Here is a 14,548-nt window from a genome sequence, read left to right as displayed (position 1 = left end):
AAATCAAATCTTTGCATAGCTATGACAGGAAACATTGGCATCTAACAATACCTAAATTAGAAAAAAGGCAGGTAATCTAAAAATAAATAAATAAATAAATAATTTACATAAACCAAAATAGGAAATAAAACAATTATGAAATAAGCATGTGTCATATTCTGTGTCTTCAAAAAAAATTGTCATTTTCAAAAAGCGGACCAAATCCGGACGTCCTCTGAACGTCCGCCAGTGAACGTTATAAAGCGGACGTACTGCGGACCTAAGCGGACATTCGGAACGTCCGGGGGACGTCCCCTGTTTGCTGGGTTCTCGAATCATTTGAGTCAGTTTGGGGATCGCCAATCATTTGAATCAGTTCGAGAGTTCGGAGCGGATTCGCGAATCATTTGCGTCAGTTCGGGAGTTCAAAGTTGAATCGCGAATCATTTGAGTCAGTTCGGGAGTTCGGAGCCGGAGCGGGTTCGCGAATCATTTGAGTCAGTTCGAGAGTTCGGAGCGGGTTAGCGAATCATTTAAATCAATTCGAACTTCGAGAGTTCGGAGCGGGTTCGCGAATCATTTGAGTCAGTTCGAGAGTTCAAAGTGGAATCGCGAATCATTTGACTCAGTTCGGGAGTTCGGAGCGGGAGCGGGTTCGCGAATCATTTGAGTCAGTTCGAGAGTTCGGAGCGGGTTCGCGAATCATTTGACTCAGTTTGGGGATCACGAATCATTTTAATCAGCTCGGGAGTTCGGGGCGGGTTCGCGAATCATTTACCAGACAGCACATGTATGTCTGGCCGACACCGGCCCAGTATCGAAATGTCGGCCTTATTACCTAAAACATCTATAAAACCAGGCAGAGGCCGATATAATTCGGTCAGTGCTCTGTTCTCCAGCTCATCAATTGGGCCGATGCCGCGCTTATCTGTGTGCGCGTGCCCAGATATTCGTCTAGCCACCCAGAAAGAGAGAGAAGAGACTCATCCCAAAGACATCTGTGACTTTCAGGTAACATCACGATTTCACTTCACCTCAATTAGACAAAAAATACTACTTTGTTAATTCTGTGACACTGCAAAGGTACGCGGTGTGTTTTATACTGTCTATGGGCAGCTGAAGAGACTGAGGCTCATTTTCAAATAATGTTACCGTTAACTTGTTTAGACAACGGTCATAGTAGCGATTTTTTTAAATGAAAGTTAATGCCTTAATGCGTTTCCAACAGTTTCTCGGTGGGAAAATGTAAAAGCGGATTATTAAAGAGAAGTCCTGAGTTGTGTTTATGAAGCTAAATTTAGCAGGACGGTGGCCCTCCAGGAACAGATTTGACACACGCACACACACACACACACACACACACATATACGGTTTATATACATACACTTTTTTTCATGGAACTCTTAGGACTTAAAAAATGATTTTAAAGAGCTAAAGAGGAAATGAGCATGACCTACAGATGGCCACTAGATGGTAATGTTTCCAAAATTAAGAGCAGCTACATAAACTTCCACATTCTCTATTTAAATGTATTTGCTATATGTAAAAAGATTGGCCTTCTAATGCGTTTGTTTATTAAATTAGTGTTACAATGTTTATGTTTTATAGTGACCGACTGATTTTTGTTATTGCATGGCAAAAATAATAATAAATAATAATTGAATGGCCATAACTGATTACATTTATTTATTTGCTTAACTGATTTTATAGAGGTTTAACCCTTTAACTGCCTACTCAACCAAATGGTTGATTTGTCACTTTATGGTAAACGTAGAAAAGCTAAGCTAATGTTTTCAGATAATCCTTTCTGCTGTCAGAATGTACTATTTGCTGAGAAATATAACTTTCTGATCATTCATTATAGTTCATATTTTCTGATTTCCATAGTATGTGTATGAATTCAGGTACTTTTGCCATAAAGTGACATATCAACCATTTGGTAGAGGCCGATATTTTAAAAATTATGGGACGTGTTGAAAAAAAAATACATTGAGTGTGGTAACTAATGACATAAGGAGATAAGAAATGCAAACAAAAAAATTTTCAAATGCTTTTTTCTTGGTGGGGCAGTTAAAGGGTTAAAAAAGGAGAAATGTTGTGGTATTTCATGTAAAAAAAAAAAAAAAAATGTTTTATTAAAATGCCATCACTGATTACATTTATCTCAGTTAATTTTACCCACAATAAAATTGCATTACATTCCCAGTGTAGAAGGAGCTCAACATCTTGTTTATGCAGGTTGTGGGTTTGTGGCAGAAGTCATTAAATAGAAAAGCTAAGGTTGAGAACATGACCTCAGACATTTAAACTGAGATAGTAATCATGTTGTCAAGTCAAGTCTGTATAATGAAGCAATAAACCCAAGGCTTGATTACAGACAATGCTTATAGTTCAGGCCCCTCTCCTGGGCGCCTGTGATCATTATGTGTTCATCAGTTAAATGGCAGTGGGTAGATCTCTAAGATTAAATGCAGGTTACATGCATCTACTCTAAATGTTTGTTGTAGATTAGGATAAATTATAGAACTCAAGTACGAAAAGGAGTAGTTGCTTGGGGATGTTTAGATCTGACAATAACCAGCTAAACATGCATTTCACAATAAATTATATAGCACTTACAATGTGTTTGGTTCTTAAGATTAAATATCTCACAATGAATCAGCAATACATTGATAGGAGCATGTAAAAGTTTAAATGCACTGACAGAAAATTAAAAAGCAGAGTGGAAAGTCCAGAACAGTGAGCTGGAGTTGTGCACGACTGCGTGACATTCAGGCCTTGCACATTTGATACGGATTCCAACACTGAATTAAGCTGTAATTATTTTCACCACCAGGCTCATTTAGATTCATGTGTTGAAACACGCTAAACAAGTGGAGCCACACCTTCTCTTTAACACTGTTATGAGTCCTTAGCCACAAGCAGGGCTTGCTTAATGTCATTTTTTATAATGCTGTGCAGATAAACCGCGAAAACACAAATTATCTCTCACAGGATAAGACGGCAATATTGGACCACACTGCATCAATGTACACACTCTTTCTCTTTAGCTCTTTCACACACATATATACATTCACTCTAAGAAAAGTCTATAAAAAAGGATTTTTCCATATTGATTGTCACACGTTTTACCTGTGTTTTCAATCATGTATTTTAGGAATGTCATTTATGTTTTTTTCTCACAGTGGCCATTTGATTTTGTTCAACTTTTGTCTACTTGTGTAATAAATCAATCGATGTATTCCTTGGCCAGCAGATATGGCATCTTCTGCTTTATGTTCCCTTTGAATATAGCTTCAAACGGCTCATTGAACTTCAATACAATGCACTTTTTCATTTTGTATGGTTGTATTTTCTTTTCTCCTGTCTACATCACCGTACTTATAATTCCTTTCACGTTGTCTTTGGCATTCAGATGTAATATATTGTGTCAAATGACACATTATGTCAAAACGAGCTCCAGTAGACAGATGAAATATCTTGACGTCTTTGTTTTTGACTCTCAACTTTGCGCTGGCTTGATGTGTTTGGATGCACACAAATAACACAAAGACAATGACGGTAGTGACTCAGCTTTACGCTAGCCACACACACCTTTAGATACGGGTTACATTTGCACATCTTTTCCCTCACAGCTAATTTCCTTTTAACAACAGCATCCATAATTAATGAAACATCACCCCTTGAACAGATGGAATTAGCGTTAGCATAGCATAGGCGCTTTTATGTGATAAATGACGAGTAAGTATTCTAAAAGAAGTCTAAAGTTCGTCCAATTACATTTCCTAATATGACTAATCCAGATTGTTACTAACTACAATTTTCATCATGCAACTTGCAATCCATAACGGACTAAAATATGCATGCTTTGGTTTGGAAAAGCCCAACATGACCAAATTCCTACCAGGTTCAGTTGCTTGTGTGAAGAAAATACAATACAAATCGACAGGGAATTCCTCAGAATATGATGCTCAGAAGCCACACATAAAATGATTCTCAGGGAAGTTACATTACTTTTCCCAGAAATGGTTTTGTCATCTTAACTGCCAGTGCACAGGTATAATTGCATGTTGCTGTGAGGAAATAAAACAGTGTCAGGAAGAAGCCTTCAAGCACTTTACATTGTGCAAGCGCTGATGGCGGTGTAATAAGAAGCTGGATGCATATAGCCCAGAGGGACACAGACAGGCCGTCCAGAAACATTAGGCTCACTGTGCATGTTTCATTTAGTATGTGAACTACACAGTCAACAGCACTTCCAAGTTCAGTCACAGTATAGTGGCTTCCTTCTTGACTGGCACTGCATGTTTCATTGCATGGGGTCTATTGGAAAAAGCGATCAAACAAACACTTTCCAAGTGCAATTGTGCTGAACGTCATTCTTGCTAGCCATGCATGTGAAGAGCCTCATCTGGTGTATTTTCACATAATCTGAAAACGGGGTCAAGTTTGATTTTGTGCTAGACTTATGAACTGAATGTTCCCGTAGTGCAGTTCAACCCTAAAAGTGGGGCGGTCTGCTTCATCAAATACTTCGCCTCTAGGGACACGAATTGTGCATAATGGTCTGCTTACATTTCAGCGTAGCTTAATGAAGAGAAACCAACTGTTTAACGGCACTGAAGGGTGAAATTATTATGAGGTCCAAATTGAAATCTTTAATTTTTTATATTTACAGAATTTCTGATTTAATAATGTAATTGTAACTCCTGACTTCTTGACTTTTTCCACTTTGCCTTGTGGTGGTTTAATAAATACAAATCTGCTAACATGCAAATTATGTTCCAAAGCAGTTGTCTGGTACAAAATGATCATTAAATAGTTTAACTAGTAAAACTAACAGGATTATGTTAATGTTTATGTCTCATTTATAAAATCTATTGTTTATAAAACCAAGCATTATTCAGAACTTCCTTTAACATTAAGATCTCTGTGATATTGGCCCAGTGTCATGTCCATGTTAAATTACAAGCCGAAGCAACAAAGGATAGAAATGATGGCAGTAAAGTTGTTCTAGTATGGTACATTATCCTTTGAATTCTCTTAAATAATACAGAGCTTTGTTAGTTTTCATTTTCCCATTCTCAGACTGAAACAACATGGTTTTGCTTCTGTTATATCATTTGCTCAGTAACCCTCAAAAGCAATCAAAATTTTAAAATCCACTATAAAGCATGTCGTAAGTCCAGTGCAAGTCCTAGACGTTTAAACTTGTGTGATTTATTTGGCATGCCAGTTGTATAGTTTGTGTCATGCTTTTTAGTTCATATTATGTTTGCATACAAAAGTAATTAAAACCAATCTGTGTGTGCATTGTTTTAAAAGCACAAAGCAATGCTGGCTAAGTCAAATCTTATTGAATGCATGTTTTTCATAAAGTTTTTTTTACACAGTTAGGTTCTCCAGTTTAATCAAATTACAGTAATCCAATATCTGAACAGGTTTTTGCAATGCCTTCCCATGCTCCCTGTAGCAATTCTGTACCAATCAATCCTTTTGGCTCATACTCTATAACAATCTGGCTTACAGCGCCACAGGACACAGCATCCAAATCCTTGTCAAAGATTATCTGTTAAAGCCTCCCTCCAGTGTTGACCCTGTATATAGAGTATATTATGTGACAGTATTGGCAGGAGAGAACTTCCTGACATTTTCTCTTTCTCCACTAATGAGCACAATGCTCTGTTCTCACTGACATATTTTCTTCAACTTAATTCTGTTGTTGAACAATCTAAACGACTTTAAAGACGCCAAAAAGGAACACAAATTACCCTGATTTTTAACCTCAGGAGTGCACCCTAATCACTGCTATTACAGAGAGGAATATGTAAAGGTGAATGCTAAAGTGATTCCCAAAGCGTTTAAGTATAGAACGCAAGTGATGCGAACACAGTGATTCATAAAGCTTAATGAAGCCATAAGCTGAGGCCTTTGCCACAGAATTAAACCTGTCACGATTACAGAGTATGACTCCTCTGGAGAGCTGTAATAATGGCGCAGGAGCCCAGACTTGGTGGAGACACATAAGTGTTAGTTTTGACAGGACTGACTTGTACTTCTGCATTCTCTAGGAATCAAATAATTACCACAGTGCAATGCAAATCCTGCAGTGGGAAGAAGGGAGTTGCATGTTAAGTTGGTTTTGCATTGCATTTGTGAAGATTTCTTGGAGAAATATCACCAAGAAGCCTGAATTGTGCAAAGGTCGTAACATTAAATGCACATTTCATTTTTCATTTTCCCATCAGTTAAGATTATGTTTACTTATGTTTTAGTTTTGGTGCATTTCATGGCGTATTACTTGTGAGTTCATAGCCTATAAATCGACAGACTCGAGTTATATGAGTGGGCGCCATACACCTTGAGAAGCTAGCAATTTTCCCGTATTACGGTTAAATCCTGGTAAAAAAGAACCGGATTCCAGGAGCCTAATTACAAGGTGTTAATAGCAACAACAATATAATTACTGTAATTTACACACTAGCCTGAAACCTTTATTCCCCTCCAAATGTATGTCACAGATGTTATCAGATTTAGCTGTTGCTGTGTTGAGGGTTTGATAAATTGCTGTATATATTTTTCTAGATGTTTCAGCCAACTTTGTTGGTTCTCAGTTTATAAAATTATTGTAAAATGGTTATTGTAAACAAGAAGTGGCTATATTTTAGCTATATCGTGCATCTTAAAAAGAACTAATTACTGATGTGAGAGCAATTTGACGAAAAACTTCAAGCCTAATTTTAGCTTATATATTTCCCCACTATAAACACCACATTATGCTCTAAATATAACTTCTTTATCCGTGAAGACTATCATTTAAGGGCTCTGCAGATCTCCTGATGAAGCAATCACTCATTCAGTCTCTCAGGATGAACAGAAAGTTGTCTAAGTAGGCGGCTCTCTAGGATTTGAGACGCAGCCTCTGACTGAACGATGATTGGTGCAAACTTTGGATAGTCTTGCAACTTTTGTAGAGTTATTGTAGCCTAAAAGTTAAGCATCGGAGAGCGCGCGCGTCTGAAGGCTCTCTCTCTCAGGTTTCCATGTGGAATATAGCTATAGTTATTTCCCCCCGGAATGATTTCCGCTAATTATAAAAGCAAAACGTCTTCCGATGAAGAAGATGATGATCAGGGTTCACGGTCATCTCCGCCGGAGCGTTCAGTCCGGACGCAAAGTCTCCCGTTCAGCGTCGAAGCCCTCATTTCGAAGAAAGGACGGAGTGGATCATCTTCACGAGAACCGATTCCGATGGCATGCTTAATAAACCCGGACGATCGATCACTGATCTATTCAGAGTCGGTGGATTTCCCCAAACGCTGTGAATCTGTCAGAGAGGACTCTTCCTGGATCAATAAACCCAGATCCTCACCACGTAAGTGACTTCTACTCGGACACTTAATAATAAAGTTACAATGTCTGAATGAGATTATATTCGATTTTAAACAACGTGGCATTTGTAGACTTCCTCAGAACTAACTTTTCTAAGGCTATCAGCTGAAGTCAATGTGATTTTTCTTTCAAATTAGCATTTTATCAGGCTGATATGAAAATAACATTTTAATAAAAAGGCATTCAATAACTGACTAACAACTTTGCCATTAAAGTGAAACAAACAAAAAAAATCTAGCTAGATAGCTCAATCTTAAACCAAATGATGAAAGAATGAAAAAGAAACTAAATCAAAATGTACATGCATAATGAAAAGGTCTGAGTATTTAGACAGAATACAGCAGATATGACCTGATGTGTGTATCCTAGGCTACTTTATGAGTTTGTCCAATGTTAAAACAAATGAGTCGTCTGCCCGAGCTGTTTATTACTCGTTCACAAACTATTTTATGAACTGTCTGTACAGGAGCACAGAGTCCCGCGACATGCACTCTCCGAAAGCACAAGACGAACCGTAAACCCCGAACCCCTTTCACCACCGCTCAGCTCTTGGCCCTGGAGAGGAAGTTTCGTCAGAAGCAATACCTGTCTATCGCAGAACGTGCCGAATTCTCCACCTCTCTCAGCCTGACCGAGACCCAGGTGAAGATCTGGTTCCAGAACCGAAGAGCGAAGGCCAAGCGGCTGCAGGAGGCAGAGCTGGAGAGGCTCAAAATGACCAGCAAACCCCTCTTACACCCCGGCCTCAGTCTGCCGTTTCCACTCTGTACGCAGACCCAGACAGCAGCTCTCTTGTGCGGACAGTCCTTCCCCTTCAGCAGACACATGATGCCCTTTGCACCTGTAGGAATATACTCCACACCGGTGGGTTACAGCGTGTGTCCTCTCTCCAAAGACGGCTTCTCTGTGGAGCCAATCTAGAGGATCCAACTCATGCAAACACTCCTGCTTCATCTGCTGGACATATTGACATTTATTATGTTTTTGATAGGGAGTTGTACAATTTGATATATGCTTAGGATTACTTACATTTTAGTTTTTCATCTTCATTTTTGAATGCAGCATTACACGCTCAAAAATCAATGATTTTTGCAACTTTTGATAAAGTGACTCGAACGATAAGAAGCCATCTAAATGACACAAAATGAGGAAACCAAAGATGCATAACGTTAAACACATCACATGAATTAACTTAGCTGCTATTCGCAAACGCTCAATTTAATAATAATTAATTAATTATATACCTTGTTAGTAGCTTGCACCTGCAATTGTTGATCAGTACACTAAGAAAAATATCTAGAAAAGGGTACTAGTAATTTCCATTATGCATTGTAACCCTGTAACGCAAAAACACAAAATACAATGAATAATAAAAAATGCAGGTAAAAAAAAATAATTCATTCACACAGTAGATTGTGCCCTATTTTTACAGATATTTTCTTAGAGTGTAGCATACTAACTAATTGCTAATACACTGGTTAAAACTATAATTGTTCAGAATGTGTAAAAAAAAAAAACTTAAATTGTAGGCCCTAATTGTTAATAAATGTGTAAGTGTTCATCAATTCAATGCTGTATTTAAAAATAGTTATATATATTTTAATATTATATTATGTTATATTATTTTACGAACCAATCTAAATCAACATATATAAAATATTTGTTTTGTTCCCCTGAAAATTAGTTGTCAACACATGGAAAAATTCAATGGATGTTAAAAGTTCTTCATACAACAATAGATTCTAATTACAAATCTTAATTTTTAAGAGTGTAATTTTTTAATTTTTTTTAATTCTTCTCTAACTTCCGAAGCATTTTATGATATTATATAACCCAATATTTTGCATTAATATATTGATCTTAGTGTGATTTTTAAATCACACTTCGTGACAAATTTAAAGTATATTAATTATTTTATCACACAAATTATTGACAAATCCATATAAAAAATGTGTTCTGTGTATATGTAGTTTATTAGGACTAGGACCAGTTCTGACCATTAACTATTAACTACAAACTCAGTAATGTATAATTTGCAGCTTATTAATAGTTAGCAAATTAGTTTATGGAGTGAGGGATCTCAAATATGATCATGCAGAATAAGGCAGTAATGTGCTTTGTAAAACAGCCAACATGCTAGTAACATGCATGATAGTTAATAGTGAGAATTGGTCTTTAAAATAAAGTGTTACCCATATTTTAAACTGTGTATTTACATTTTACATTTTAGTTACAGTATTTGCTGATTTAGCGTTACACTAAGACCTGCAATGCAGGCTGTTGGTTTGTTCTTAATTGGAAATTTTAGTGGAAAAACTATTAAGATTAAAGCGTTTTTGCTCAGATTTGTGAGGTGTGTGGGTGTTTTAGGGAAACGTTGGAGAAAGTATCCGCAGCATCGCTAATGCTTTTTAAATTGAGCTGCTGAAAAGAGGCTTTTAAGCGTTCATGCTCATAATCTGGAAATGTCGGCTGACCTGTGCAGCTCTTTTCATGCTGGTGGTCCCAGGAAAGTTAATTAAACACTGTCATTACATGACGCAGTTAAACACAGCGTAAGTATTTCAGTCCGTAAATCTCTCAGTGTGCTGCAATGGAGGAATGTGTCGACCTGATGCTGTTCTAAAACAATCTTAAGGAACTCAGTGTTGCATGTGATTTATGACAGCTTTGTTGCCCAGCTGACTTTCCATGAAATCATCTATAATCTTCAGCTGGTGTAATTACATATACATGCACGGGGCATCTAGAATAGCCCTATATAACAGCCTCCCCCTCATGAAGTGAACACAACTGCTTATTTTCCGTGTCTTAGCATGTTTTCTCTGAATCACATCAGATAGGTCTTCTCCGTCTGGTCTTTGTATTGTGATCCGACTTTGAGCTTTAACTGATGGTGAATGCCGAGCTCTACATCAACCAGACCCTTTATTAATTGTCCTTACCCTCCAGGTTTAACTCCACCGGTGTGAAATGGTGTATGCTAAGAGCTCGGTGATAAAGCATTACATGATTAGCTTCACCTTCTTTTGCTCACTTAACTGTGGCGTTGTCTGGCACCGACTGAGTGTTTCTCGTTACTGAACGACCATGTTGCAATTAGCAGTCATTTCACCGTCCATTTCTGCTTCTTTGTTTTTAAAACAAGCTGCAACATTAGTTTGATAACACATCTTTCTGACTGTTTCTGATAAGAGATCTCTCTTGACTTTCGGCCCGAGAGGGCAGTTTCACTCTTTCTTGTTTGAAGCTCAGAAGATCTTCACGCCAAGTTTTTCTGACTGTTCAGGCCACTGAGTGGAAAGCTTTGATCCTTACTGACTAGACGATCGGGGAGGTCGACAGAGGTGTTTTTTATTTGGATTTCTATTCATGCAAATGTAGCACTTCAGACTATTAAACACTGAGCCTGTGAGGAAAAAAAAAACTAATAACCTCCCACTGACCTTACAGCTAAGCATTATTTCTACTTGTTAACATTTTACATCAAGGTTGTATTAGTTAAAGTCGGTTAATGCATTAAGCAATACATTTGTTTCATTATTTATTAATCTTTGTTAACATTGATTAATAAAACTACAACTGTTACTTCAGCAAATAAAATAATAATATTAGCAGATGCAACTTTTGATATTAATAATGTATTGGTTAATGTTATTTCTAAGATTCAAGAACTAAGATTAATAATAAATGCTTTAAAAGTATTGTTACCAAATGGAAATTTTTTTTTTTTGCATGTCTTGTTTGTAGCACTTGACATGTAAACAAATGGATTTTTATGTTTCACAAAATAAATAATGGTAGTAAAACAGAAATATGACTGGAAAGACCCCCCAGGGATATTTTATATCACACACACACAGATCTTGTGCTGTGTCTTTATTTGCTCAATGATGTTCAGTTATGCTACAATGTAATTAAAATGCTTTATTTTATTATTAAAGATAAATCAAATGAATTTGGGAAGTCTACGCTAGATACTTTTAATAATTTATTCCCATCTGCAGAAAAGGCATTTCCCATATGCTCTTAAAAGAGTTCCTTTTGTAGACTACAAACCACAACTCGGCTAATGACAGAAGTTAATAATGCGTGAATAAATACTGATAAAGCATATTAAAACAAAACATTACTGGCTTCCTATACGCTGCTGTACAGATGTAGTTCATTATCTAACTGATTCAGTCCTGGGAGCCATGTGACAAATTATATTTGTATATGCCAAGCCAAATGCACAGGATGACATATTTCTGATTGTTGCAAAGTATTGGTGTTTTAACGCAATGACCACTAGGTGTAGCAATTTCTTTGAGAAAATAAGCACGAGTCAGTCTATTTATAACACCCATAAAATATTGCATCTCTATAAAATACATTTATTTTTAAGTTTACAATAAAAATTAAAAATGCTTTAGATATTATAAAATAAAATCTACTATATATTTTATTAGTATATTTATTTTTATTATATAAAATGATTGTACCACTTGACTTAACAGTGCATAATACATTTTAGTGATACTTTTCACAAGAAAAAAATAATATAAATGGAAAGACATAGTACCATTTGAGTATATTTTTGTGCAGTATTTTTACTTGCTCAAGGTTGCATCCATGAACAAATCTCCTGTGCTTGTCTTTTTTTTTTTTTTTTTTTGACACACAATTCCGACTTCCTTCTTTGGAACAAATAATTTATGTGCAGTGTTTACACAAAATATATGAGGTGTGTCCAGGATGGAATAAACTGTGGTAATTGCTCAAAGCAGTGCACAAGTGATTGACAATGAGCACAATGGCTCTGATGGGGAGGAAAAGACGTGAGTCGCTGCCGCTGTGTCGAGCTCCACACACCTGCCAACATGACCAGTGGCTCAGTCATCTCTCTGCTCACCAGAGCATGCAGCAAAACCAGTCTGAGAGAAACACACTTCAGACTTTGTGTTTTCCTCTTCACTAGGCTTTCGAGAAACATGCTTACTCAAAACAAGAGTCTGGCTGAGAGAATCAGGTAGAATGATTCAGTGAGGAAAAGCATGTTTTACCAAGAAACGGGTAATGCTTGTGATATTGTGTTTACATCAATGAAGCAAAAACACACGGTTCAGTTCGTCCCAGTGAAACTGAATGTCACATTTAAATGAAGGAAGATCTATTTGCATGATGGAAATCCATATAGCAGATCAGAAAAAGAGTCTGCGGACACAGTGACTCCAGAGGATGAAATGAAACCATTATTATGGGAAATCCCTTTATCTCGCTTCAAAACCCTTGAGCAGGTGTGTTTCTTGAAACAATCACTTTATTCATCCTCTTAACGACAGTGAAATGAGGCTGTCTGAAAGCTTTCTCTCTCTAGTTATGCATGGTGCAGCCGATGCTTGGCTTTATTTGCATTTTCAGCTCATTATGACAGAAATGCAATCATTAAATACTACTAACACAAACTGAAGATGTTAATTTTATATCCTTTATGCCAGTTATTTTTAGTCAAAAATGGGTCGTAGGTGTATTCTGATAGGATTGAAGACTGCAGGAAAAAATGATGCTAATGGAAATATTAAGGGCAGTGTTTGTTTACACTTTATTGTGCGAATAATAATCCTTGTTGGTGAAGAAGATCATTGCTCTTACCTTCAGTACAAATAGCATATTACTTACTGTTTATACTTTGTTTGAAACATTTGTTAAATTGTGTAAGCAAAATGCTTTGCATTGCTTTTGGTGCAAAAATACACACAGATATTTATGCTGTATAAAAATCTACTCTTTTAAAAAGGAATTTTTTAAATGAAAATAATACTTTTATTCAAAAAGGATGCATTTAATGAAATCAAAAGATTGACATAAATTCTGTTATTTTGAACTTTCTTACATCAAAAATGGTTAAAAACCCCAAAATATCAAGCAGTACAATTGTTTTTGGGCAACAAATCATCATATTACAATGTTCTCTGAAGATCATGTGACACTGAGGACTGGAGTAATGATGCTGAAAATACAGCTTTGATCACAGGAATAAATTACATTTTAAAATGTATTCAAACTGAAAACCGCTATTTTAAATCGCAATAATATTTCACATTATTACTGTTTTTACTGCATTTTTAAACTAAATCTCTTTTTTAACAATCAAGTCACCTTTATTTAAATATGCTTTGTAGAAAACAGATTGCTTCAAAGCAGCTTCGCAGTAATAAACCGGAATCTGTTATGAGAATATCTATCATGAAAACGTCTTTAAATATGAGACAAATTCAAATTCTGCTGTAAATGCAATAGTGTCATAATTCGGCTCAAGTCAGTTCAGTGTTGGTTCAGTTCAGATCAATAATTAAAGTTCATCAACTATAAAACAAGTTCAATACAGCTATAAGCAGCTCTACAGAAGGCTACAGTATCATTATTTAGCTCAAGTCAATTCAATGTTAATTCAAATCAGCTCATTAACATGAAACAAATCTGATTCACCTGTAAAAAAGCTCCGTTAACAATACTGAATATTATGTCTTTGACTTAGCGTAATTAGCTGCTAGCCTACCTTATATTTATGAAAAGTTTGCAAGGTCAATAAGCTTAACTTTCACTTTTAAAGGCGCTGTAAGCGATCTCTAATTAATGCCCCCAAAAAAACGCAAATAGCTACGCCCCCAAATTCACAAAAATGCAATGCAACACAGGCACCGCCCCCATCACAAGTGGACACGCCCCTTACTCCAAGGCTACAAATGTGTTTTGGTGCTCCGTCCGTTCCACTTTAAACAGCATTTTTCAGAAACCTCTTACTGCGCCTTTAAGAGAGGGAAAACATCAAAGGCAGTGTGTCCAGTTAATTTCTTCTGTATTTCCACCAAAGTAAAAACTAGGCAAATTAGGCAGACGATAAAAAGCGTGATAGTCGTGACATTCTCAAATGCCATATACAAAATTATTACAAAGAAATGAAAAGCCAGACTACATTAAATACAGGTTCACATGTATTTAATCTGTTTTTGTGAATGAAACTGTCAAGGAGACACATTTAGAAACCAACAGCGCTGGATAGATTGCCTACAAACTGTAGTTACTGATTACATATTACATGATGAAAATCTCTAGTCAGTGATGTAATCATGATTATTCATTTTGTATAATGCATTCCAACTACTTTTGGATAACTTTTGACATATTTATAAAA

The 14,548-nt window shown here is 36.4% G+C and overlaps 2 protein-coding genes across 2 annotated transcripts in view; both read left to right on the top strand.

Annotated features, from left to right (window-relative positions):
* The first annotated feature begins 920 nt into the window (after positions 1-920).
* The window catches only part of il4 (interleukin 4), a 63,992-nt gene continuing 50,364 nt past the window's right edge, over positions 921-14,548 (top strand). Inside the window, exon 1 of the mRNA XM_026250453.1 lies at positions 921-990. The gene's annotated coding sequence lies outside the window, so the exon portion shown is untranslated. The remainder of the gene's footprint in view (positions 991-14,548) is intronic.
* On the top strand, positions 6,933-9,092 carry LOC113078137 (homeobox protein MSH-A-like). Its single transcript, XM_026250451.1, has 2 exons — positions 6,933-7,354; positions 7,838-9,092. Exons 1-2 carry the CDS (start codon positions 7,057-7,059, stop codon positions 8,290-8,292), a joined length of 753 nt encoding a protein of 250 aa, XP_026106236.1. The 5' UTR covers positions 6,933-7,056; the 3' UTR covers positions 8,293-9,092.

This window comes from Carassius auratus, unplaced genomic scaffold (genome assembly GCF_003368295.1).
Source record: "Carassius auratus strain Wakin unplaced genomic scaffold, ASM336829v1 scaf_tig00024402, whole genome shotgun sequence".
NCBI classification, from domain to species: domain Eukaryota; kingdom Metazoa; phylum Chordata; class Actinopteri; order Cypriniformes; family Cyprinidae; genus Carassius; species Carassius auratus.
Note: the sequence above shows the minus strand (reverse complement) of the source record. Positions and strands in the feature narration are given on the sequence as shown.

Bases quoted from the DNA above. Each gene is read 5' to 3' on its own strand.
- LOC113078137 (XM_026250451.1), top strand. From the start codon at position 7,057: ATGATTTCCGCTAATTATAAAAGCAAAACGTCTTCCGATGAAGAAGAT. The intron at 7,355-7,837 runs GTAAGTGACTTC...CTGTCTGTACAG, and splicing joins TAAACCCAGATCCTCACCAC to GAGCACAGAGTCCCGCGACA.